The sequence below is a fragment of the Hermetia illucens genome, chromosome 1 (genome assembly GCF_905115235.1).
Source record: "Hermetia illucens chromosome 1, iHerIll2.2.curated.20191125, whole genome shotgun sequence".
Lineage (NCBI taxonomy): Eukaryota > Metazoa > Arthropoda > Insecta > Diptera > Stratiomyidae > Hermetia > Hermetia illucens.
The window spans coordinates 195,960,676-195,983,961 of record NC_051849.1 but is presented as its reverse complement, the minus strand read 5'-3'; the positions used below and the strand labels follow the sequence as shown (position 1 = coordinate 195,983,961).

The 23,286-nt window shown below is 43.8% G+C and overlaps 1 protein-coding gene across 1 annotated transcript in view; it reads left to right on the top strand.

Moving 5' to 3' along the window:
* The first annotated feature begins 2,071 nt into the window (after positions 1 to 2,071).
* The window catches only part of LOC119646135 (transcription factor hamlet), a 182,529-nt gene continuing 161,314 nt past the window's right edge, over positions 2,072 to 23,286 (top strand). Inside the window, exon 1 of the mRNA XM_038046487.1 lies at positions 2,072 to 2,686. Coding sequence (XP_037902415.1) covers positions 2,650 to 2,686 — 37 coding nt within the window. The 5' untranslated portion in view covers positions 2,072 to 2,649. The remainder of the gene's footprint in view (positions 2,687 to 23,286) is intronic.

The following is a 23,286-nucleotide window of genomic DNA, read 5'->3' as shown; positions in this document are numbered from 1 at the left end:
TTCGATAGAGCCAAATGGCGAAACCGATCACGACGAGCCGACCCCGCTTGTGAACGGGACAAAGGCTGAAGAAAAAGAAGAAGATAGCTTGAAAGCCTTTCAGTGCGCACTCACAGCAAATAACTTTAGACAATTGATTGGTTTTTCATCTTTTTATATTTATACCTGTGTTCGAATTTATAAGGCTCAGGTAAAAAACTAACAGGTAAAAAAAGATTCGATGCTCTTTCTCATCGAGTACTCTAGCCGCGGCTGCAAACTCCTTACCTGTTTAACACTGTAATTTCTGAACGACTCGGAATATCGGAAAATCCCTTTGCCCACATATTCTCCACTATAAATAGATACAATTCATGCATGCAATAAAAAAGTCGATTTCTCCAACCCGACACACGGGATGACTCCCTTAATATCTCTACCATTCACATGGTTCACCATCATGCCAGCAATAGCAGTTCATCAGACGCTTCATCTGCTTTGGGTGAAACCATCCGTTGTCCCTTTTACAGTGATGTCAGTGACCTGAGACTTCGAAGAAGCTGAAATAAAATCTAAGAAATCGAGGCTCGAGAGGTCGAATCTGTAAGGAGAGTAAGTTTCAGAAATTTATTCGCAATAATTCTTGGAAGTCAACTTATTGTGGATGGTGGGGAAGCATTTGAAACGGCTGCGTTCCAAAACTAAATATTTTTTTTGTTTTCCAATTTAGTAGGCTACACTTGGAAAGTAGGGAGGCGGAGGTTTCATCCATCCAACAAAAAAAAGTCCATTCATGCTAGGTTTTATAAATATAATTAACAGTAAAATATTTGAAAATTAGATTCGATGGGTCGTGAATCAATGACTTTTCATTATTAGCTTAGCAATCTATTCATATTATTCCCTCCTTCCATTTCACATATTGTACCAAATGCAACCTCCTTTAGGATATACAATTCCTTGGGCGTATGTGCTCCAACTGAAAGCAAACTTAACTTCCAACTTCAATTCAAAATCGAAATGCCTACAACTGAAGGGCATTTGTAAACGGCCGGGGGTGTAGGAACTCAAGTGATTTTGTAGGCGTTTTATGCATGCACATAAATTTACAGTGTCATGCTCCCTTACAAACTATAGAAACTACAGCCCGACAACATTCACCAGAGGTAAACTTGTATGTAGTGCTGTCTTTGCCTTTCCGCCAGGATTTACCTTGGATACATTCGACTTAATTCAGTTTGCAGCGATTGAATTCACCTCGAAGGTTTCGAATTCCAAGAAACATATTGCTCCGGAGTAAGATACAATTCCTATTAACACTGAACGCATTTCCTGCGGATAGCGTCAACTTGGAAAATCGGTGGAATTTCTGCGGAAATATCCAGTCTCCAAGGATGACTATGTTGGGAGCTCTGCACCTCGTTATCTGGAGCTTCCTCAGTCGCGTAATTCCCTTTCATCAGCCCAACACCCACTACTCACTATCTGCCAGGCACCCACTCAATGTGGTTGGAAAAATGCCCTGACAATGATAACCCATTGATTGCAGGGCACGTACGTGACATTGCGCGACTCCCACCCACCACCCTTTCACAACACCGTTCGGTCGGGGCTCAAGAAATGGCTGTTGGGCACCCGCGAAAGACGCGACCCAAACAGACACGAGTCGACGCGACCGACACCGACTGTCCACTTAATTTTCCGCGATATATGTACAAACATGTGTATATATAATCGCGTGTACATAACTAAAGTATAGCTTAGTTTCCCGGCTTTAGTGTAGTGGTTATTGTGCCCAGAGCGCCGTGCTATAGTTCGGGGGAGAGCTGGAAGCATGACCTCTTCCATTGTGTTCATGTCTGAGTAAATAATAAAAAGAAACCTGAGAAAAAATTTATTATTCTATGTGAAGAAAATATCTATCACCTTCTCCACCCACCCCACACTCGCGCTGGCTGGCCGCGATTTTTCTTCAATTTTCCCCGGGGCTTAATTTATTAGACATGAAAAGGAGCGATTTTCATGTCTTGTTTTCTTTTTATGTTTTTGTTTTGCTATTACTTTAGTTACTTACGATCTAAGCTTTTTTAGTTGAGGAACGTACTTTTGTCCGCTTGGACAAAAACTTTAACGGACGCTTTAAGAGGAAAACCTCGAATGCGAACCATTGTCTGTTTCTGGTTGCAACGATTTCAATCCAGTTTTTCCTAATTGTTGTGGTTTTTACTGATTTTTCTCGCCGGAGGAAGGGTTGGATTTAAAGCAAATTTACAAGTGGTGTCTGTTGCGGATGAAAGCATTTCTTGACTTGGTTGCTGGGAACAATGGAAAACTTTTAACCTCTTCGCCAGTTTTTCCTCGATTTACCTTTTCCCCATTTCCATTAGACAGAGGGAAATTCGGAATCAATTTGTTCTTAAGATGCATTAAAATTATTGTTCTTAAATTTTGAACGTGTTGAGTGCCGCGATTCATGGATATCCAAGTAACACAGAAGTTGGGCAAGTTGGTGTTCGTGTGAATCGGGAGTTGAGTGCTGGATTTGTGGCGGCAGATTCAGGAATCTGGGAGGTCGGTAGATGCTGGTGCTTTCTCTGTAAGAAGTAAATATGAGTGCCGGTACAGACTCCGTCAAGATAAGATAGTTTTGGGTAGTTCGATGTTATAATCATGCGTTCTAAAGCAATCGCACGGAGACTTACACAAGGTAAGTGGAAAAAATTATCAATTTTCATTGTGGAGTTATTTTCAAAACTCAGTCCTGATTCAAGTGGAAATATCATTTTATGAATTTTTCTAGTATGTGTCCTATATGACAGCGACAAATAATTCTTCCCCCGTTCGCGGAACTTGTAGCCGCGCATTACTGATCTCTCAAGTTTCATTCAGTTCATGTTGGCCCCATCTGACCATAGGGTTGATCGCTTGCTAATACGGGTATTATTCACTCAAATTTTTTTGATACTTTCGAGTAAACCTTGAGCTTTCCGCAAGTCTTGAATGCAACGTGATTCCTCAAACCCTTTCCTTAGGAGTACAACTTGGTAGCGATAAATATGCCTTCGATCGTACCACGCTTCTAGATTTTGCAAAGCCCTTTTATAAAGGCTACAACTTGTTGTTTATGGGTTAAAACCGCAGAGGGAAGTCAATCATAAAAACTTTATTTAATTTCATAATTTATTTACATAAAGTTGACGAGAAACTACACAACTTTGTATCAACTCTTTTTCTTAATTGAAAATGTCAAAATTAATTTTTTAAATTCAATTATTATTTCAAAAATCACGGCCTACTCCGCCACGTCTCCGGTGGTGGCAACTGTCAATCGAATTAACAACATTCGAAATTTATTTCGAACCCTGCTGCGCCACATCACTCCGTCCCCAGATGAAACCTAGGGGTTTCAGCGACTGAATTCGGAACCGCGTTCCCCATCATACGGCGAAGCGAACGCGACGTTGATTTGGAGCGCAAACGGACTTCAGCCTGGATAAGGAGGTAGCCTTTTTATGTCCATCGATATCTAGCTGGAAGAAATGCTCGCCCCGCTCGAGAACACGGTACGGGCCTTCGGACAGCATCTGTCCTGACCAGGACGTGCGTGCACGTGTCCGGCTCCTCGGGTACGCAGGCAGTTGTGGACTAGTGTCGGGTGGGAGATGTAGCTTTAAAGCGGCGGAGGTTGACTCTCACCAGGCCCAGCAATCCTGAGTCTGTTAGACCCGATCTCTTGTCGAAGATTTGATTACTTGGGAGTCTTGGGTTCTCCCCGTATACCAGCTTTGCGGGGCTGGCAGTAAATTCCTCCTGGCGGGTTGTTCGTAGGCCGAATAGGACGAGAGGCAAGACCTGAGTCCAGGACGGATCATCGCGAGCCATAATAGCATCTTTCAGCGTCCGGTGCCAACGCTCTAGCATTCCACTGGATTCGGGTGGTAAGCCGTAGTTCGCTGGCTTTTGAATCCCAGCAGTTTGCCTAACTCCGAGAAAAGGGTGGACTCAAATTGCATTCCCTGGTCAGTGATGATCATTGCAGGGACGCCGAAGCGAGGGATCCACTCTCGACAGAGGGCTTCGGCACAAGATTGCGCCATAATGTCCTTCAGAGGTATTGCCTCAAGCCCCCGCGTAAACTTGTTGATGATTGTAAGGCAATAATTGAAACCGTGCGAGTCTCGCAAAGGGCCTACGATGTCGAGGTGTATGGTGTGGAACCGCTTGGTGGTGCGGGGAAATTAGCCCACTTCGTGTCTTACATGCCTGGTGACCTTACATTTTTGGCATGCGATGCACCCTCTGGCCCAGGAGTTGACCTCCTTATTCATGGAAGGCCAGAAGTATTTCTCGGTGACTAACCGATTTGATGTCCTGATGTCTGAATGTGCTACGTCGTGAACCGCATGGAACACTTCCTCGCAAAAGGTGACCGGAATGTATGGCCGGGGTCCCTTTTCCGAGTATTCGCAGCAGAGAGAAAGGTTCGAGCCGAAGATGGGCTATTCCCGAAATATTTGGGGTTGGATTTGAGGCTCTGAAGTACTGCGTAATCTACCTGCGCCTTGGCGATAGCCGAGAAGTCGAGTGAGGCGGGGATGTTTACCTTGGAGATACGTGACGAAGCGTCAGCAACTATGTTGTCTTTGCCGGACACATGCTGTATGTCGGATGTGAACTGGCTTATAAAGCTCAGATGTCGAAGCTGGCGAGGGACGCTTTGTCGGTCTTTTGTTTCAAAGCATATGTTAGAGGCTTTCTAGTGAGAAGCGGAAGTATTTAATGCTTAAGTACGCAGCGAGCAGTTCTCGATCGTAAGTGCTGTAGTTTCGTTGAGCGGGGTTTAACTGATTAGAGAAAAAGCTCAACGGCTGCTAGACGTCATTCACCTTTTGGTGAAGAGCAGCATCCACTACGACGTCAGAGGCATCAACAAAAGCAACTAAGGTGCATCTTGTAGAGGAAATGCCAAGAGTGTAGGATCAGCGAGTTGTTGTCGGGATTTATCAAACGCTCGGACAGCCTCTTCAGACCACACAATCTCTCGTGTGCCTTTTGTTTTGGGGCCAACGGACTGGTGTTGGGCGGCCTTGGGCAGGAAACGACGATAGAAGTTTAGCATGCCCAAGAACCTCCGCAAATCTTTCACAGTTTTCGGACGCGGAAAGCTTGAGATCGCTTGCATCTTATCTGAGTCCCATCAGGGGAATGAAGTGGCCGAGGAATCTCACCTGTGTCTGGAGAAGCTTGCATTTATCAACCAAACCGGCCTCAAGAAGACGGTGAAAAATGCACTCGAGATGGGTTAAATGCTCAGACTCTGAGCAAGAAGCGACCAAAACATCATTCAAATACACGAAACAGAAGTAGAGGTTTCGCAGGACCGAGTGAATGAACCTTCGAAAGATTTGCGCCGCAGTGCACAACCCGAAAGTCATCCGCGTGAACCCTAAAAGTCCGAAGTTTGTGCATCTTGCCGTCATTGGAATGTCTTCTGGAGCTACAAGGATTTGGTGATACGCTTTGGTTAAATCCAAGGTCGAAAAGATGCGGCAGTTTGCGAGATGATCCGCAAAGTCGTGGATGAGTGGAATGGGATATCGGTCAGGAACAGTATGTGCGCTTAGCCTTCTATAATCCCCAAAGAGGCGCCATTCGCCGTTTGGCTTAGGGACCGTATGGAGTGGGGAAGACCAACATTGGATAAGTTGTTTGAATTCTTTTCGTGCAATAGCCAGCTTCTGGGGTGGTAGAGGACGCACCTTTGAGTAATAGGGGAACCAGTAGTGTTAATGTGGTGCTATACATTGTACTTCGATGTTTAGAGAGACTACGTTCGGCAGTAATCTGGCTTAACTTTTGCCCCAACACGAGAGTCAGTAATGTCCTCCAAAAGTACGGAAAGATTGTTGGTGAGATTAGCCGGTGGTGCCGGGGTACGGGAAGTTACGAAACCTCCGCACCAGTATCAAAAAGATAACTGCGCCTGCCGAGAGGGTCATAAATTGTTAGGCGACGTTGCGCTGCGTTCTGGGGGCCGTGAACCTAGTTTTTTGAGGTAGGCGCGAATTTACATGGGTGGGTACATCTGGTAGCTTTTTCGCCGAATCTACGATGGTACCAACAAATGTTTGGGTCCGTAGGCTGTCCTGGCGATCTGCTACCCGATCGACTTTTTTGGGCGGCAGACCTGCTGCCGAACGCTGAGCGTCCAGCGTCGCCCTCATTTCCATCATGCAGGCCACAAGAGCGGCGATTTCGCGCTTGAGATCGCCTATTTCTTCTGAAGGCTGCTGAACGGCTGCTATCGTAGGACGCGCGTGCACCTCATGCACCTTATCAGCCGCAGCGGCCAACCCCTCCAAAGAACCGGAGACCCACGCGAGAACCGCCTGGGTGCTCTCCGGAAGTCGTCGAAGCCAGAGCGACTTCAGCAAGTCGTCGTTGATCTTGCTCCCACCCAATTGCCTCATTTCGTGATGCAATTGACTAGGATTTCGATCGCCCAACGTCAAACCTGCCAGTAAGTGATCCAGCTTACCTGGCTCACTTACCGACAGGCGCTTAATTAGCTCCGTTTTGAGTACATTGTAGGAGGCCGTTTTAACAATGTCTGCCACAAGGAGGATGGTCCCCTCGTCCAGGCCTAGAATGGCGTGATTAAACTTGGTTGCGTCCAACGATGAATTTTAAAAAGAATATCGTCGCTGTGTCTTGCGGCGGTTCTATATTAATTTATGCTCTTATGTTAACTAGTAATTCAGGACACGGAAGGAATATGTCAAAATTTTCCAACTTAAAAAAAAAACTTTTTCCCTGCGGCGGCTTGCACTCACAGCATTTTTGAGGTTGGGGCTCCAGAGCGTGCAGATGATCCTTGTCGGCGGCTCCTTACGGTGACGTCGTCGAGGTCAGCTTCCGCTTCTTAGAGGCTCGTGGCTAAACGGACTGATCAATGATTTCAGCACTAGACTAACGGAATTTTTCGCGTCTTCCAGTCGGCGCTGATACGTGACGTCCTCTGCAGAATTCAACTACGTGGCGGAAAAGACCATGACGGCATCGTTCCACTAAATGAATTCCTTGCGATCGCTCATTCGAAGTCGCGTTCGCGGTGCTGCGTTTGGCAGAGCATGTTTGGAGGTTTCATCCATTTCCCCTTTATAGGTATTGTGGAGGGCTGTATTGTGGATGGCTTCAGTATTCGCTCTCACATGATTGTCAGAGTGGATTGCAGGTCCGAGTCTATATTGGCCTCCCTATATTTTCTGACATTCATCAAGGCTGAGGTGGCAACGTTCAATCGGCAGGTGGTCAATTTGGTTGAAAGTGGTCCTGTCTGGAGAAACCCATATATGTTGGCGGACCGCTTTCCGCGCAAACCAGGTACTTCTAACAACCATTTCGTGCGATACTGCTAACTGAATAGTCTGCAGTCCGTTATCATTGGTATCCCTATATAAGCGATGGGAGCCGAGGACGCCTGAATACGGTCTCCTTCCCTACTTGACTGTTGAAATTTCCAAGTATGATTTTGATATCATACTTGGGACAGGCTTCGAGGGTCCGCTCACCTGCTTCGTAGAAGGTATCCTTCTCCGGCTCTGCAGTCCCCTCTGTTGGGGCATGAACGTTTATGAGGCTTATATTTCTAAACTTGCCTCGCAAACGCAGAGTGCATAGCCGTTTGCTTATATTGTCAAAGCCGATAATAGCAGATTTCATTTTTTGGCTGACTAAGAAACCTACTCCGATCACATGGTTTACCGGATGGCCACTATAATATATGGTGTAGCGGCTTTTCTCTAGGAAACCGGTCCCTGTCCATCGCATCTCTTGCAACGCTGTTACATCAGCCTTATATTGGGACAGGGTATCGGCTAGCTCCTCAGCAGCATTCGGTCTGGATATGGAGCGCATGTTCCATGAGAAAATGGAACGGAAACGGGTATGTCGTTGTAAAATCCATCCTGTCCGAGCTTGTTTCCGTTGCTTCGTAACATCTGTTTACCATGTAGGGTTGCCAGCCCTACTCAACCCCCAACCTGGAAGACGAGTTGGTACATTTTGGTCCCGTTTTTAGACGCGGGAGACTGGCCTTCATCCTCCTTCGTCTGTAGTTTTTCATAAAGAAAGAACTCCCAGCGATCAGCGCGTGGAGGTGGAGATAGAGGTTGGTAGTAGAAGTGTTGGTGTTGGTTCAGCAGGCGTTTCCCAGGTTTTATGCTCCATACCCTACTACCCTTTGACCGCGTTCAAATTTAATAACCCTTAATAGCTTGGAAGAAATGATAACTTCAGACTAGAGCTTGTGTTTTTGCGGACCAAAAAATGTTGCCAGTACTACTTTCATTCTACTGCTTTACATTGGCGCAGACAGACAGGCAAATCATTGGAAACCCCTGTGATGCAAGATATGAAAATGACGTGTTTGCTCAGGAGTACATTGCTAGTATACACCCAACCTTGCTTACAATTCTGGCCCCATCTTCGGATTAGCTCAAAGGACAGCCTCCTTACCTCATTCAATCAATTAAAATGAAAATTCTCACGAATTATTCGGCAGTTAACTTAGCATACCTTCAAGATATGAAAACCGATTTCTGCAGCTTAGTATCTATTTAGATAATGTAGCTCATCTTTTATTTCTAATTGAATCTTGCAATATGATTATCTTCGAACTCTTCATATAAACTAAACTATTTTCGAAACTACATTAGATATGCCATATCAACTGACGTACGTTATGCGTTTCATTGACGCAGATAGCTGCATGGGAAAACTTGTAAAAGTCATTGAGAACCAGGTCAGGTTCTCGCCATATCTCTATGTAACATATTCTGTTTTCAAACCAACACGAGTATTCGTAATCTATTTGCATTTTCTAAAACATCTTTTCTAAACTTCATTATCTGAACTTGGTAGACACCGAAGAGGAAGCTGGTCCACTGGGAATTTCTTGAATGACTATGATAAGTTCCAGCGCCAAGTTTTCATATGTTGATAAATTGGCGTCTTCTGATGCTTCAGCACAAAACCACCACATACCATAATAATATTCTAAAATTTGAAATTTCTTATCTAGGGAAGCTTCCAGTGCATATTTGCGTAAATTCTTCTATCTGGATGTCATGCATATTTGAGTTTTTATCTACTAATATTTGTACACAAAAACACACTTCTCATGTCGCGGAAACTGACCATGATCTAATATTTATTGCAAAAGATACAAGTGGGCGCTTAATTTCCGGTCCCAAGAATGCGAAGTCTACAGAAGACGGATAGTATCTATTTTTACCACAGTCTTTGGGAATTTTCAATTTTTATTGTAATTTTTTTCGCAGTTGCGTAATTAAGCAGATAAACTTGTAAACACAATCTCAAGACGCACAGTGGCGGCAGTGTGAGTAGAGATGACTAGAAGTTTTGCTGAAATTGATATCTTATCTTCACCTTTCCTTTGGAATCGAAGAAAAGGAGATACAGGATAATGAGCAGGAACGAAAAACAGGATATGAGCATATAAGTTAACACACGCGTTACCACAAACGGTCATCAACATAATTAGGCGCATTAAGCTGGAAAGTAGGCAACATGTCAACAAATTCAATACACCTATGTCAGCACAAGGGGCCATTGACGTGGCAGTGACCGTAGATATCCCTAGATTCCGTAGGTAGGTAGGTTTAGCCGACAGTGACCATTGAGAAATACTCCCACTATGATTCGGAGGTTCCTTTTTATGAGCTTTAAGCAATCCTTTATGCGCTTGGGTTCGTAACCCCAATAAGAACCCTGGACTGCTCCATTCCTGGTAGATCCGACCAGTATAGCTCCTTCAACCGTTCCTCTTAACGATTTAACTGAAGGGTTCTGGTCCGTGTAAAAGCGTCCCTGCTTCCTTCTTGGCTAGTTCATCCGCTTCTTCATTCCCTTCCAACCCAACATGGTCTGGAACCCAGAGCATCCTGACCTTGTTGGACGATCCGAGTGTATTCAGTCTCTCAAGGCATTCCCATACCAGTTTAGAGTTCACCTGGTTGGACCTCAGAGCCTTGATAAATGCTTGGCTGTCAGTGAGAACAGTAATGTTCTGCCCCCTGTAGTTCTTTTGGAGATTACATGAGGCACATCTGGCTGTGGCGTATATTTTGCCAGGAATATGTTAGTGTGCCTACCCATTGGTTTCCGCTCCTTGTGCTGTGAGGGATCCGGCAATAAACCAAGTAATCAGTTGCTGGTTTAAGTCGTATGTCACAGCCACGCTCTTCTAGTTTGCCTTTTTACTCCAACGTGTTTCAAACTTCTCATCGAAGTGGAACCCCGCTGTCATGTTATCCCTTGGCATCAATAATTCGGGATACCGCCTAGAAAGAACATCAATCTTCCTTCGATTTGGGCAGTTTCCCGCCTCATTGACATTCTCGGCCATCATGAATATTCCCCTCCTTGCCTGCATCTGTGCATATGTGCAGATGGAGAGGGGTTAATCCTAGAAGGACCTCCAGAGATGCCGTTGGGCATGTCCTCATTGCCTCACTGATACACATGCAAGCCAGTCTTTGGAGTTTGTGTAAATCCCTGGCTTATGTGTTGAGTTCAGTTCTTTCATCCCAGATTACCGCTTCATAGGTAATCATTGGCCTTACTATTGCAATGTACTCGTATATCCAAAGTAGTACCTTCAAGCTGCAACCTGATTTTTTTCTTGCTGTGGACCTACAAGTCATCAGAACCCTCGTTGCTTTCTGACAAGTGTTTCCGACATGTGTCTTCCAGAGTAATTTTTGGTCTAGCGTAATTTCCAAATATTTGACCTCGGTTTCTCGTTCCACCGCCATCTCATGTAGCTTTATGGCTCTCAGCTGATCAAATGTACGTCTCCTAGCGAATGGTACTATGTTTGGTTTTACCTGGATTGATCCGCAGTTCCACCTTCCTGTACCAGGTACTAGTAACACTTAGTCCAGTTTGGATTCTATCACATAGGGTATCTTCATATTTGCCCCTACAGATTAAAACAATGTCGTCCGCATAACCCTGGACTTGTATTTTAGTATTTGTTAGCACATCTAGCAGTTCGTCCACTACCCCGAAGCGGCGATAGTACCCCGCCCTGTGGACAACCTGTGTACTTCGATTTGCCTACTCTCTGACATTTTGCCCATTCAGAAAGCTAGGATGTGCCTAACTCCTTTCGGCTCAGGGCATCTTGTATCTCTGTGGGCGATGCGTTTTTGAATGCTCCTTCGATATCCAAAAACGCGTACAGTGCAATTTCTTTTGTTCCTATGGCGTCCCGTAGTACCTCTGTCAGCTGATACAGAGCAGTTTCAGTTGACCGTCCTGCCTGGTAAGCATGTTGACACTGTTGTAGGGCATTAGGCTTAGAATGTTAGTTCTAATATAGTTGTCTGCGACTTTCTCCCCTGTTTTGAGTACGAACGATGTTAGGCAAATTGGTCTGAAAGATTTAGGGTGAAAAAGAACGTTTTTACCTGCTCTCGGAACAAAAACCCCTTTGGGTCCATGCCCTTGGCATATATCCCAGGATTATGCTGCCCCTTACCACCCTCGGAAGAGGACGTTGAGTAGTTCCTTCATAATTTTAAAAATCGTTCAGGAATCTAGAAAAAGATTGAATTTTGTTTCTGTGTACCTGGTCATTGTGGTGTAGAGGGAAATGAATCTAAAACTGAAAACAAGCTTCCCATAATGACAGGTGGCGAAACCTTAATGTTGCCAGACCAAACTTTCCCTGTCAGAAACAAACAAACCTACTATAAAGTTTAACCTGTCGAAAAGCAGGAAGACTTGCAGAATTATTGTGGACAGAATAGGAATTACCCAAATGATACATCCATCCTGTAATGAGGAAGCGGAACCCATGGAACATTTTCTATGTGAGTACTCCGTCTACGGACGCATCAGAAATCAAATTTTTGCTGCTGATGTGCTTCAACTGCAGCGGATAGCATCACATCGACTAACGGAAATCCTACGATACATAAACGAATCCGGGAGATTTCGTTAGACGGGGGAATCGAGTACAATAGACCACTAAGGTATGAGTGCTCAGAACCTTTACCTCTCCTCCACCTTAAGCACACCCACACCCTCAGAAGAGACTCTAAGATGATTTCTAGGCCGCTCTGAATTCGTGCTGGGAGAATGCCATCTACTCTTGGTGATTTAAGTGGTTTAAAAGTTCCCACTGCCTTTACCCTAGCTTCTGAGCACACCTCTTTTGCTAGTTTCCAGTTCTCCTTTCTTCCCCTTATATTCGTTGTTGGGGTGTCAGGCAGAATGTTGTCGTCTTTCGCGGTGGGGTAGGATTCCGGCAAATGAGTTCTGAGAAGCAGGTGTACTCTATGCACTCTGTTCTCCTCATTCTCGGTAAATGTCTCATGTTCCTTCTTCAAACAGACATAGGATTTTGCCCCGTTTTTGGCGACAGTTTTGTAAACTCTGGTTGCTTCTGTGATCTATTCGATCCCTTCCCAGAATTCCCTAAAGCTCTTCCGTTTTGCTTGTCTGATCGTGTTGTTATACGCAGTCCGTGCACTTTTGTACCTCGGCCAGGCTTCGGTTAGTTTTGCCCGGTTGAAGAGTTTTCGTATCTCTGTTCTCATTCTGTTCAGGTTCCTGTTCCATCATGCACGTCAGTTGATGACTTAACTGTCTTAGTCGGACAACTGGCCTCATATGCGTCAATGACGACTATGCTGAGGTTTTCCACAACTGTTCCTAGTTCCAGTTCGCTCCTGATGTCACCGTCCCCTTGAAGGTGAGCCATGTTGTTGCTCAGGTGCGTTGAAGAGGATTCCCAATCCGTTCTCCCAGGATTCCTTATTATTCTTTTTATTTCCGAGTTACCCTCAATGTCGAAACTGATTATGTCGCGATTGGACATAGAGGGCTCATCCGACATCCCCCAATTCCTGACCAGCCTGTTTATTAGCGTATTTCCTAGAGTTATGTCTAGTCCTTCCTGTCTAGTGCTGGTTGCAAATGTTGGAGTGTTCCTTATGTTATATATTTCTAATTTATTGTTAAGAACAAATTCAAAAAGGTCACCTCTTTGATTGTTATCGTTGCTTCTTAACCTTCACGATGGGCGTTGGTATCGCAGCCGAGGAGAAGTGGTAACGCCCTCTTCAGACAGTACTTCACCAATTTAGCGACTTGTTCAGGTGGAATCTGGGTATCGTCTCCTGGGAAGTATTCCGAGGGCAGGACTGCCTTTGCTTTGCTACTTCCGGCTTCCAATGAGGCTTGGATAGCCACAAGGTGTGAGGAACTCTGAAAGACAAATATATTTTAAATTACCTTTAGGAATTATGCAAGCTCTTGGTTTTTCACAAGGTGAGTCCCAAATTATCTTCATGCTTCCTTCTTGCAGACCGCGCATCTGCTCCTGCTACACTCAAGGCTCCTAAGCCGGTACTGTTCCAATGTCCTCCTTCAAACTTGCCCTTGTAGTTACCGCAGATGCAGCTTTCGCATGGTGGAGGTTTATCTGGGCTATCTTAGTGCTGGCCATTGGCTTCGTTATTGGTTGGAGCTCTTCTCCACTGTCGGAGTATCGGCCTCTTCGTCCGACGTGGCAGCGCGTGGCCACGTGTCGCTGTCCACTCTGAGCCCTAGAAGTCTTTAGCCTAGGTCGTCCAGCTTCCGCTCTTCGCTTGGCAACAGGTCCACTTACCTGTCTGATCCAGTCCTTTCCGCCTCCATGGTCTCTGGGACTTCTTCGGGGAACTCGGTGTGCTTTTCACCCGGTGTCTCCTTCGATTTGCCTTCCTCGGCTTTTCCTTCTGCACGTGCACAGGTATGTTGCCAAATCGATAGTTGATATGGCAACCGGTCATTTACCCTAATCTTGAGGAGTCTACCCTTGCTCTCCACTTTGCTTGTGAAGACTCTCCATAATCGCGTATGAAGAACCTCATTCTGAGCGATTGGGAGGACCATGATATCTTCTCTCTCTATTGTTGCGGTTTTTAGAAGAAAAACTGTCCCCATGTGTGGGGATGATATATAAACTCCAGCACATGTTGACAGTTCAGCTCCTTCCCAAGATGGCTTAGGTGTGTGCTGTCTCGTCGAACTAATAGATATTTTAGAGGCGATAGTTTTGAATTAACAGAACATTCCAGCATGTTTCTAGCTGGTTATCTGTGGAAAATCAATTAGGAAAATTTTATACTCTCGTTGTTTCAATAAAACTAATGTGATAGTAATAGTGATAGAATGAATATATATGTAGGTATGTCAGGTATATCAGTTGCATATATAGTAAGACGTACATCTCGCTAGCAGCTTTTAATAGCCGTGTTGTTATTGAAGGTGTTATGAGTGAATGTGTGACACAGATGAGTTATTTTCATAATAACTTCGACGCTGTCGCAACAGCTACTGTTATTAGCTATTGTATCATTGCTCTTATCTTCGCCTGGCCAAGGAATGATATTTTTCTGCCATTAGTTCGCCTCCAAATGCATTGCGAATTGATTTCATTGTTATCAGCTCCGTCGGAGAATAGTGAGAAGTGAAAAGGGTTGTTAACATATCTTGCTTCTATACATGCATCTCGTCCAGATCGCCGTTTTATGGACGGATACCGTCATCCGTATCTTGGCTATGAATTCATAGCTCTTGCAGATGGTATAGAACCACTTATAAATGAAAGAGAAATCTAAATGGCTGCAATCAATAGAAGTGTGGGAGGAAGGCTTAAGCCGGGTGTTCCTCCTGGGGAGTAGGAAACAAAAATGACACTCACTGCACGGTCTAACCACTTATCGAATGGATCTGTATCCCAAAATATCACAGGCACTCCTTGGAATAAATCTTGATATTAGATACTCGTGGGTGGAAAAGGACATATCAAATATGATTTTGCTGGTGCATATTTAATCCAACCTATTGTCGCCACTTTGTCTGGATAGTATAGTTGAGTATTCTCAGAATGGCGGATGTGAGTTTGCAGTTCCGAAGTAATATCAACCTAGAGAAGGAAGTGCATTTTTCTTTAATGCAAGCGCATTCAATAAATACAATGGTTTGTTTTCAGCTGATATTGTTGACCTTTCCGGAAAGCTTTCTATATCAGCGAGCAGGAATGTATCTCCCTATTTGATATCAGTAAGAATGAAGTTTTATTGATTAATTTTTTATCATTTTAAATCGGCCTTTGCGGGTCTGGTTCGTTTCCTCCTAACTAGTTGATTTTCGGAGCGGTTTTCGGTGGGCATGTCCATGCAATCTGTCTGCAGATGTATCGCTGGTTCGAGCACCAGGGCGTCGATGTTCTCCGTAGCCGACTCCTTTTGAATTGCCCTTCGTGGTCGATGACTGCTGCGTGGCCGTCCTTGTTAGCCTTTCGTCCAAGAAGAAAGAAAGAAGCGGGGACCACAGTTTACTTGAAGATCATGCCGAGGATTACCCGATGGCGGTGCAAGGACCTCTGGGGAAGAAAGGGTTCCACCAGATGGCATTAGCTGCCGCAGAGTTGTGCCAACCAATGATGGTAGCCGCCAAAGTACTTCTCCTCCAGTGATGAAATCACCATACAAATATAGGATGAACATCATATAATTCACTCAAAACAGGCTTGATAGTGACCGGCAAATAGGACACATCTCGTAGATTTTCTCGGATGCGTCGTCGGATATTCGTCGCCCTACAAGGATGACTGCTGCTCTAGGTCAAGTCATTTTTCATGGGGGGGAATGGTTCGCTGCTCATCATCTGGCTTCTTCGAAAGTATGAATGCAGACTTCAAATGTCCGATAGATATATTTGCCTGCCGCCATACATGTTGGCAAGGAAAGTCTTCTCTGAAGGGCGGATGATCAGGAAAGGACCATCGTATGGCATTTGTATCGTTCTTTTGGCGGCGTCCTGCGTTACGAAGACATGTTTCGTAGAAGCAAGGTCCTTGAAGATGAACGTTTTGTGCTCACCGTGACTTTGCTGGGTCATCGGTCTGAAGTGCAACCGGATCTTGATCGTTCAGATTTGACGGTGTAAGCAGTTCGCCAGGAAGCTGGAGTGGTTGGCCGTAACCAAGGCAGCGACAGTGGTTTCAAATTCCTCGCGCCAAGCTGCGTGAATGCCAAGAAGAATCGTTGGTAATACGCACGTCCATATCGCATTCTCGTGGTATCGGATAGCAGCTTTTAGCTGCCGGTGTAAACACTCCACAAGCTCTTTGGCTTGAGCATGGTATGAATTTGTACGAAGTTGAGTCGTACTTGTCAACTGACTGAGTGATTTGAACAGGTGTGGTTCGAACTGCCTCGATGTGCGGTCAAAATAAAATTGAACGGTCCATGTGTGGTCCCTACTTGGATATAGAAATTTCCAAGTATGAATTTAATACTATACCTGGCGCAGGCAAACTAGGGCTCCTTCCATATCCTCCTAGAAGGGATTCTTCTTCGACTCTAGAGTCTTCTCTCTTAAAATGGCGAATGCTTCCAAATTTGGCTCGCAGCTGAAGAGTGCATAGCCATTCAAAGTCGATAATAGCATTATTTTTTATTTTTCTGGCTGACTAGGATAACTATTGTTTCTTCTCCATGAAGACTTTCTTCCGACGCGGTAACGCTAGTCTTACATTGGGACAAAGTATTGGTTAGCTTTTGACAGCTCATTGTATGGAAAAATGGGCAAAGCGTGTGTCGGTTTTGTTTGCTGTGTAAGAAAATGCTCCATATCGACATGCTTTCGGTTTAACGACAGAGCCTTCCGCTCTATTTGCCTCTTGACTCGTTTTTCCAAGAGAGTTGCTAATTGTTCAGTATTTTTTTTGTTCCTCACTATTGCTTCCCCCTCTGTCCTCTGAACAAGGTGGTCAATGTGATGTTTCTGAGATCGCTCGGTTGGAGGATGCCACCCTCGCCACGCAAAGTTAGCCGACTCTGTACTTACGTTACCCGTATATCTTTACACCTTAGAGAAGAATGTATTGCATTGTAGAACCCTCAATCCTCAACGTTTGCCATTAGTCGACTTAAGGTCGAAATTTTTGCTGCATCTTTGTCCACTGTTGCTTTGATTTGCTCAAAAACTCGCCTACGGATCGGGCGTCAATCTAAGGTACTGAGAAGCTGGCTTTGAAGCTAAACCGTGGAACTAATTGGCATGGAACGCAGTGTCGGGATTCCCTTTTTAGTTATGATACTACCTACGCATAGTACTAACGTGCCAAGCAGCAGTGTCAAACTGCCTTTGGGATAAGTTCCTGGCGGTATATATAGCTTCTTCGAGTCTGATAAGATATTGCAACACTTTCCCTCTGCCTCTTCCAGCTTTTAATAGTAAAAAGTGAATAATCTCCGACGTCTTCCGCACTGTTAGTATCAACCCGAACAGAATGTGTACTGTTTCGTATTGCGAAAACACCGTTTCCGGAGGGTACTCATTTTTCGGGTGGCCAGTTTACATTTGGGGTCCTACAGATCTCCATCGATTTTGCTGACTAGTTCTGCCAGCAGCGAACTTTGCGTCTATTTATCGCGCTGCGGAGTCTGCTTTTGCTGATATACACTTAGTGATTCTGGTGTATTCCGCTTCCGTTTGAACCTTGTGCCTCCGCTTCGCCTTCCACTAGCATATAGAAGGCTTGCCACGGCTGGGTGTTCTTCAGGACATGGAAGCCTCGCAAACTGTGGCTAGCAGGTCTAAAATTGAATTTACGACAGTGTCGCTTACAGCCCCCACCCCGCAAAGTGTGCTACACTGCGGCTTTGCCTGTTTCCAGAACTACGACGGATCTCCTTAAGTTCACTTTTGTATGGTTTCACGTGAAGGGACACCACTATGTTGCTGCACGTTCAGAGATAGCGTTAACCCCTTCGAGTGTGATATATTGATGCCCAGAAATCTTCAAGAATTCGCTAACCTCCACTGACAACACCAGTCATTCCGGCTCGAAGGGTATGTAGGCACGCTTCCTTCATAGCCAGGATATGTTGACATATTCTATCTTGGTTTTAGGTGCAGTTCTTCCATAAAAAACCCCAGCGATGACAACCCTCCTTAGGATCACTCCAAAAGGAGAGAGAAGGAATTCCAATGTTCTTTGCATGAGTTGCTACCCGTTGTCCTGAAAAATGATGACTAAATTAACCTGAAATGATATTTGATTACCAGAATTTCACGAACAGAGAGAAACAACTTCAGAGTCTGCTAACGAGATATCCTTAAAGTGATTACTGGGGTACTTGAATACCGTTGGCAATGAAAATTCATTCAGACTGACTCGTCTTATGTTTAGCTCCACTAAAGTAGGAACAAAGCCAGTATTTGGAGTTAGTACATTCACTTTCAAGTCTACTCTAAAAGGTGAAGTTGCAAGTGTTCACGAGGCCGAATTGGTATATTCGAATCCTTGCCCGCTAAGGAAACCTTTGTGAAGAATTTGGAAACTCTAGAGTCGCATTCTTATTGGCCCTGAATTGTCGCATACCTGAAAGCCCTAGTAGGGCTTTCAACGGGATGCTGCCCCTTAAATTTCCATATGGGAAAATATGAGGTGAATTTGAGCTATATGCAGCCAATGTGAGGAACAGTAAAATAAGGCTCCGTATTTCATATGCAGCCGCCTCCTTCCTGAGCCCTTAGACAAAATTAGATCTCCGTGCTTTCTTCCTTTGGAAGAGAGTCACAAATTCGCACGAGCCTGCTAGCGACGCAGGTAGGAAGCCTAATGTACCACGTGTTCCCTGATATTACAGCTCCGGTTAGTGTACTTGAAACAGGGGAACCGTTTTGATAGCTTTCAGTAAATTCTAAGATTTTTTTCGACAATTGAAGAAATCAAAAAAAATGTATCCTTCAAAATTGCAATTTTAAGTTTCAAACAAAATATTCTGCAAGTCAAGCTCTTTTAATTATGTATGTAGGACTCTGATATTTTCTTTACTTGAGAATGAGTTCTTCATTTTCCATTCTAGGTCGTCGGAACCATGCGCATCATGACGATGGTTGTCCTTGCAATTAGCTTATTAATGATTCGGAAGTAGCCCCTTTCCAGATCACCATAACGTTTCAACGGGGATGACCGCCACCTCAACGGTGGTAGAAAATAGGGACTTTCTTTTTCTTCCTATGGACCCTTTTTATCCTATCTCTCTCCAGGGGTGAGCCTGCTGAATTAAACTTTATCAGTTTGACAGGCAGAACCTTCCGCTTCTCCGATCATAAACTCTTTTCTGCCGCCAAAAATGTGATTAAACGTTAAATCCAACGCCTTCGAAATAAAAATAGTTCCATTTTGAAGGTTCACAGCTTTTTAAGGGGCGACCGCTGCAATTTTTTAATAGAGTTAGACAGGCTCCTCATGCATACCCTCTACATCGTCTTTCCCTAATGGCGAAGGGTCTAAAAATCCAGTTTTGCCGTGATGATTTAAAAAAGCCCAGTTTAAGTGGCCATAGCTTTCAAATGCGGAGCGGAGAATGACTGACACGAGTTTCGGTCGGGTTTGAAGAAGAGGAACCATTCCTTCCATCTTTTATTCCTTCGTAAACTCCTCACCCTACTGTGGGGATGGAGTAGAAAATTCAACTTTTACTAAGTTTTGCACTTTCTTGTAGATATGGACAAAATTTATGCTTTTCACTTTTGTATAGTGCGAAAGATAAAAAGAAATATAAGGGGGGTGATTTGTTTCCGACTTGGAATTTCCTCAGCAAACACTGCTATTACTTTGATATTGCCTTGAACTATCCCTTCAACACAGTTCCTATTTTTCCCTAGTTCAACTTCAAAATACAAATCCTTCGTTTTCGTCATTTTAGCTTACCATCTGACCAAGCGACAGAACTGTTCGTTTCATGTTTCATATGACCGCTAACTTTCTAGAAAACCGGACAGTTAACCGGACACATGGGGCCAGTGAGACCGAAATGGTTATTAGGTGTTATTTCCTCCTTTATATACTTATAAACAAGAATAGGGGGTCGATATCGATCAAAGTGACCAATATCCTTATGTTCATTTGTAACCACTTTCGGTCACTCTGCCCTCATGGCAGAGGTGAGGCAGTATCTGATTTCAGTCGTTATTTATGAAAATTTGTGTATCCAGCCTAAAAGGAGGAGCTCTTGGACAACAAAATGGAAGAAAGTGTCTTTCCAATTAATCCGGCCCTTTATCAAGTGGATACGTATTCTGGTCCCCCTTCAATTGATAGTTTATGATGAAATCGGCTATAGGAATCAATTTCGAAATTGAAAAAAGGGGACGAATATCAAAATTTGAAATAGGTAGATATAACGCGGAGCATTCTCATCGAAGGTCCCCACTGGTTAATCTAAAAGGAATGCTGCTATTCCGCTTTGTGGATCCCTTACCTTACACAGTATTAAGTGTGACAAAGTGAAACCGAAGCACAGTCTGCATGCCCAAATCAGTATTGAAGGGAAAGTTCACCTTGTGTCAAGGAGAAAGGCTAATATATGTGTCTTCCGACTAATTACGAGCAAGTCTTCGGTTTCCAGAATTAAAACAGCGTGCTCTAGTCGATACATAAATAAGACCTATCTATTATTCTTACGCTCTAGTCTATTCTTCCCTGTGACCTGCTTTTGTAGTATTCTTTTCAGTTAAATGTGTTTGATAAGTATGGACTACTCGATGTCTATGAAAATGATGCTTCTGGCCTCCTTCTGCAGTACGAGCCATTAAAGTTTGCTTGCGAGTTCCTTAGAGCTGGTTTGACATATATTATGATTACATTAACTGGTATGAACCCGAATGAAGTCGGGTTCACATCAACGCATTCTATGGTTCTGAGTGTTGGCCGACTATAGAAGACAATGAACGGCGTCTCGCGGTAATGGAGGTGAAGATATTGCGTTGGACTTGTGCGATAAGGGGGGTTGCATCGATTGTGGAAACATTTTGAGAGAAGCGTCTTCGATGGTATGGTCACATAATTTGCACTAAAGAGAATTTACTTTGCAAAATTGGTCTAGACATCAAAGTCGATGGTAAACGAACAAAAGGCCGGCCAAAACAACGGGGGCTGGATGGGGATTTTAAAGCCTTACTACTGCAGACCGTTCACGACGAGCCGACGCGGCTTCTGAACGGAACAAAGGCTAAAGATGACAAAAGATTAACTGGTATGGTACGTTTTCAATATAAACTAAATACTACAGATATCCTATTAAGTTGGATATTATTGTTTAAAGCAAATAACTTTTAATTTTCGAAATTGAAAAGCTTACAAAATTTACAATCGAGTTTATAGAACTATGAAACTACCCTTAACCCATAATCATCATCTCTATAAATTCTAGATCCTCTCGAGACTTCCATGGCGCTATGGCATGTTGCTTCAACTTTTTCATGTAAATATTTAGAGACAATAACTTATCACTGTTAACATTAGCAGTCCTTGTCCGAAACAATGTTGTAATCCCATCGATTCCTCCTAAAGATGAAGATGTGATCAAGAGTCGTAGGAACTTGATTGTTTATTTGAAGATTGTCATCACTTTTATAAGTTCATTTCCTAATGATCTTTATGGGGCTCTATCGTCAGTCTTGTGAAATCATATTTGGATATCACTTTCGGTAGGATCACTGAGCCAATGAGATAGAGCGTGAGCATTGGTTTTGTTCTGAAGCGAAGATTGGTTATGGTTTCGAAGAAAGCAGATAAAAATTGAAGAAGTGTTTGGTTAAGGGTTTTATTTCTGTATACAAACTTGACATCGATAGAGACGTATTGATGCGTTTGCAGTTTAGAAAGGGGATTAATCTAATATATACGATTAGTTTCGTTATATAATTTAGTGCTATTTCGGATTAGTTGAGTAGGACAAAATCGTTGTGTGTTGAAAGCTCCCATCATTGGGGACAAGTTTAGCATAAATTTACATAACGAGTTATATTTCTTTCACTTGAAAGGTATATACAATTGGATATGTTTGGAAAGTAGCTTTGAAGGTTTTCCATCCTGAATCCCGATCAGGCATCCTTTAGAACTGCGAACGAACTTTTGTTCGTTTACCAGTAATATGTTAGCAAATCTGAGTTTCGTGGAATATGTCACAAGACTTTTTAGTTGTATTTCAAAAAAGTGCACGGTCGACAGGAATGTGTCACAATTAGTGGTTAAAAGCAACTACATACATTTATACCAAAACTTATATGAACTTTAATCAATAGGTTGTCCACAAGTATCACTTTGAGGTTGCGTCAGTTTTCACAAGTTGTAGTGCCCGCTGGTTTTAAGGCACGCAAATCATGGCCGGTTTCAAATTGGCTTACACCGTGAAGGCGAGAAAGTTCATTTCAGCATTTCCGTCCCTTCCAGGACCCCAATTTCTATTTCATGTATTTCCTTGTGAATCCACAATATTAAAATTAGCGCCCGTGCAATATATAAAAATTCCAAATTAACTTTATTTTTAAATTTTTATTTCAAAATATTTTTTTAATCCACCAATTTTTGACAACCCTAAATCTTAAATAATTTGAAACGCGCATGCTGTGTATGCAGCATGCTGGTCCTGTAAGGTATTAGGAATATCTTTGATGAAGACAGTGTGGGTGGATCCCCAGTTTAGTTGAGAATCCATCAGCACAGTCAGTCAGTCCTACCTGAGACCACCCTTTCTTTGAGGGAGTTAACGAACCAATGACGTCGACAGCCAAATAACTTACTGCCATAAAAAGCCAGCTGTTTAGAAACCTGACACAATCCGAGGCTTTTTGGTGTGTGAACACTCCATTCCTGCTAGCGCGAAAGTCGTCTACCGAATAATCGGCGCAACACCTCAAGTGCAGATTCAGAGTTTGTGGGAAATTTTTTTATTCAAATAGGACCCACATAAGGAGACTAGCCTCGGAGCAAATGAGACGAGTGGAAACAGGGGGACTTCCCCGGGTCCTGGCTTTCTTTAGGGGTCGGGAGTAGAAATTACTATACAAAAAAGACATATTAAGGGGTCCGCGTAATTTTTATCCCAGACCCGTCTAACTTTCAGCCCGGGCCTCATTTTCCGCATAATTTTCACCTCGGGTCCAGATTTGCTCTCAGGCCTCTGACTGGCACCTATACTTTTCAATTCATTCAGAATACTTTCCACCGACACCAGGATGAAGCCACGGTTTAAGTCCGACCAGATTGTGACATACGCTGACGATGTTAACATTTTTCCTGATTTTTCTCTGTGGACAGCCTGGACACGGTCACGGAAGAAGTCAGGCTAAATCAAAGCAAGACAGAACAAAACAAGTCGGGAAACCGCAAGCTGGACGCTTCAGGTACGAAAGGTTTTATGTATT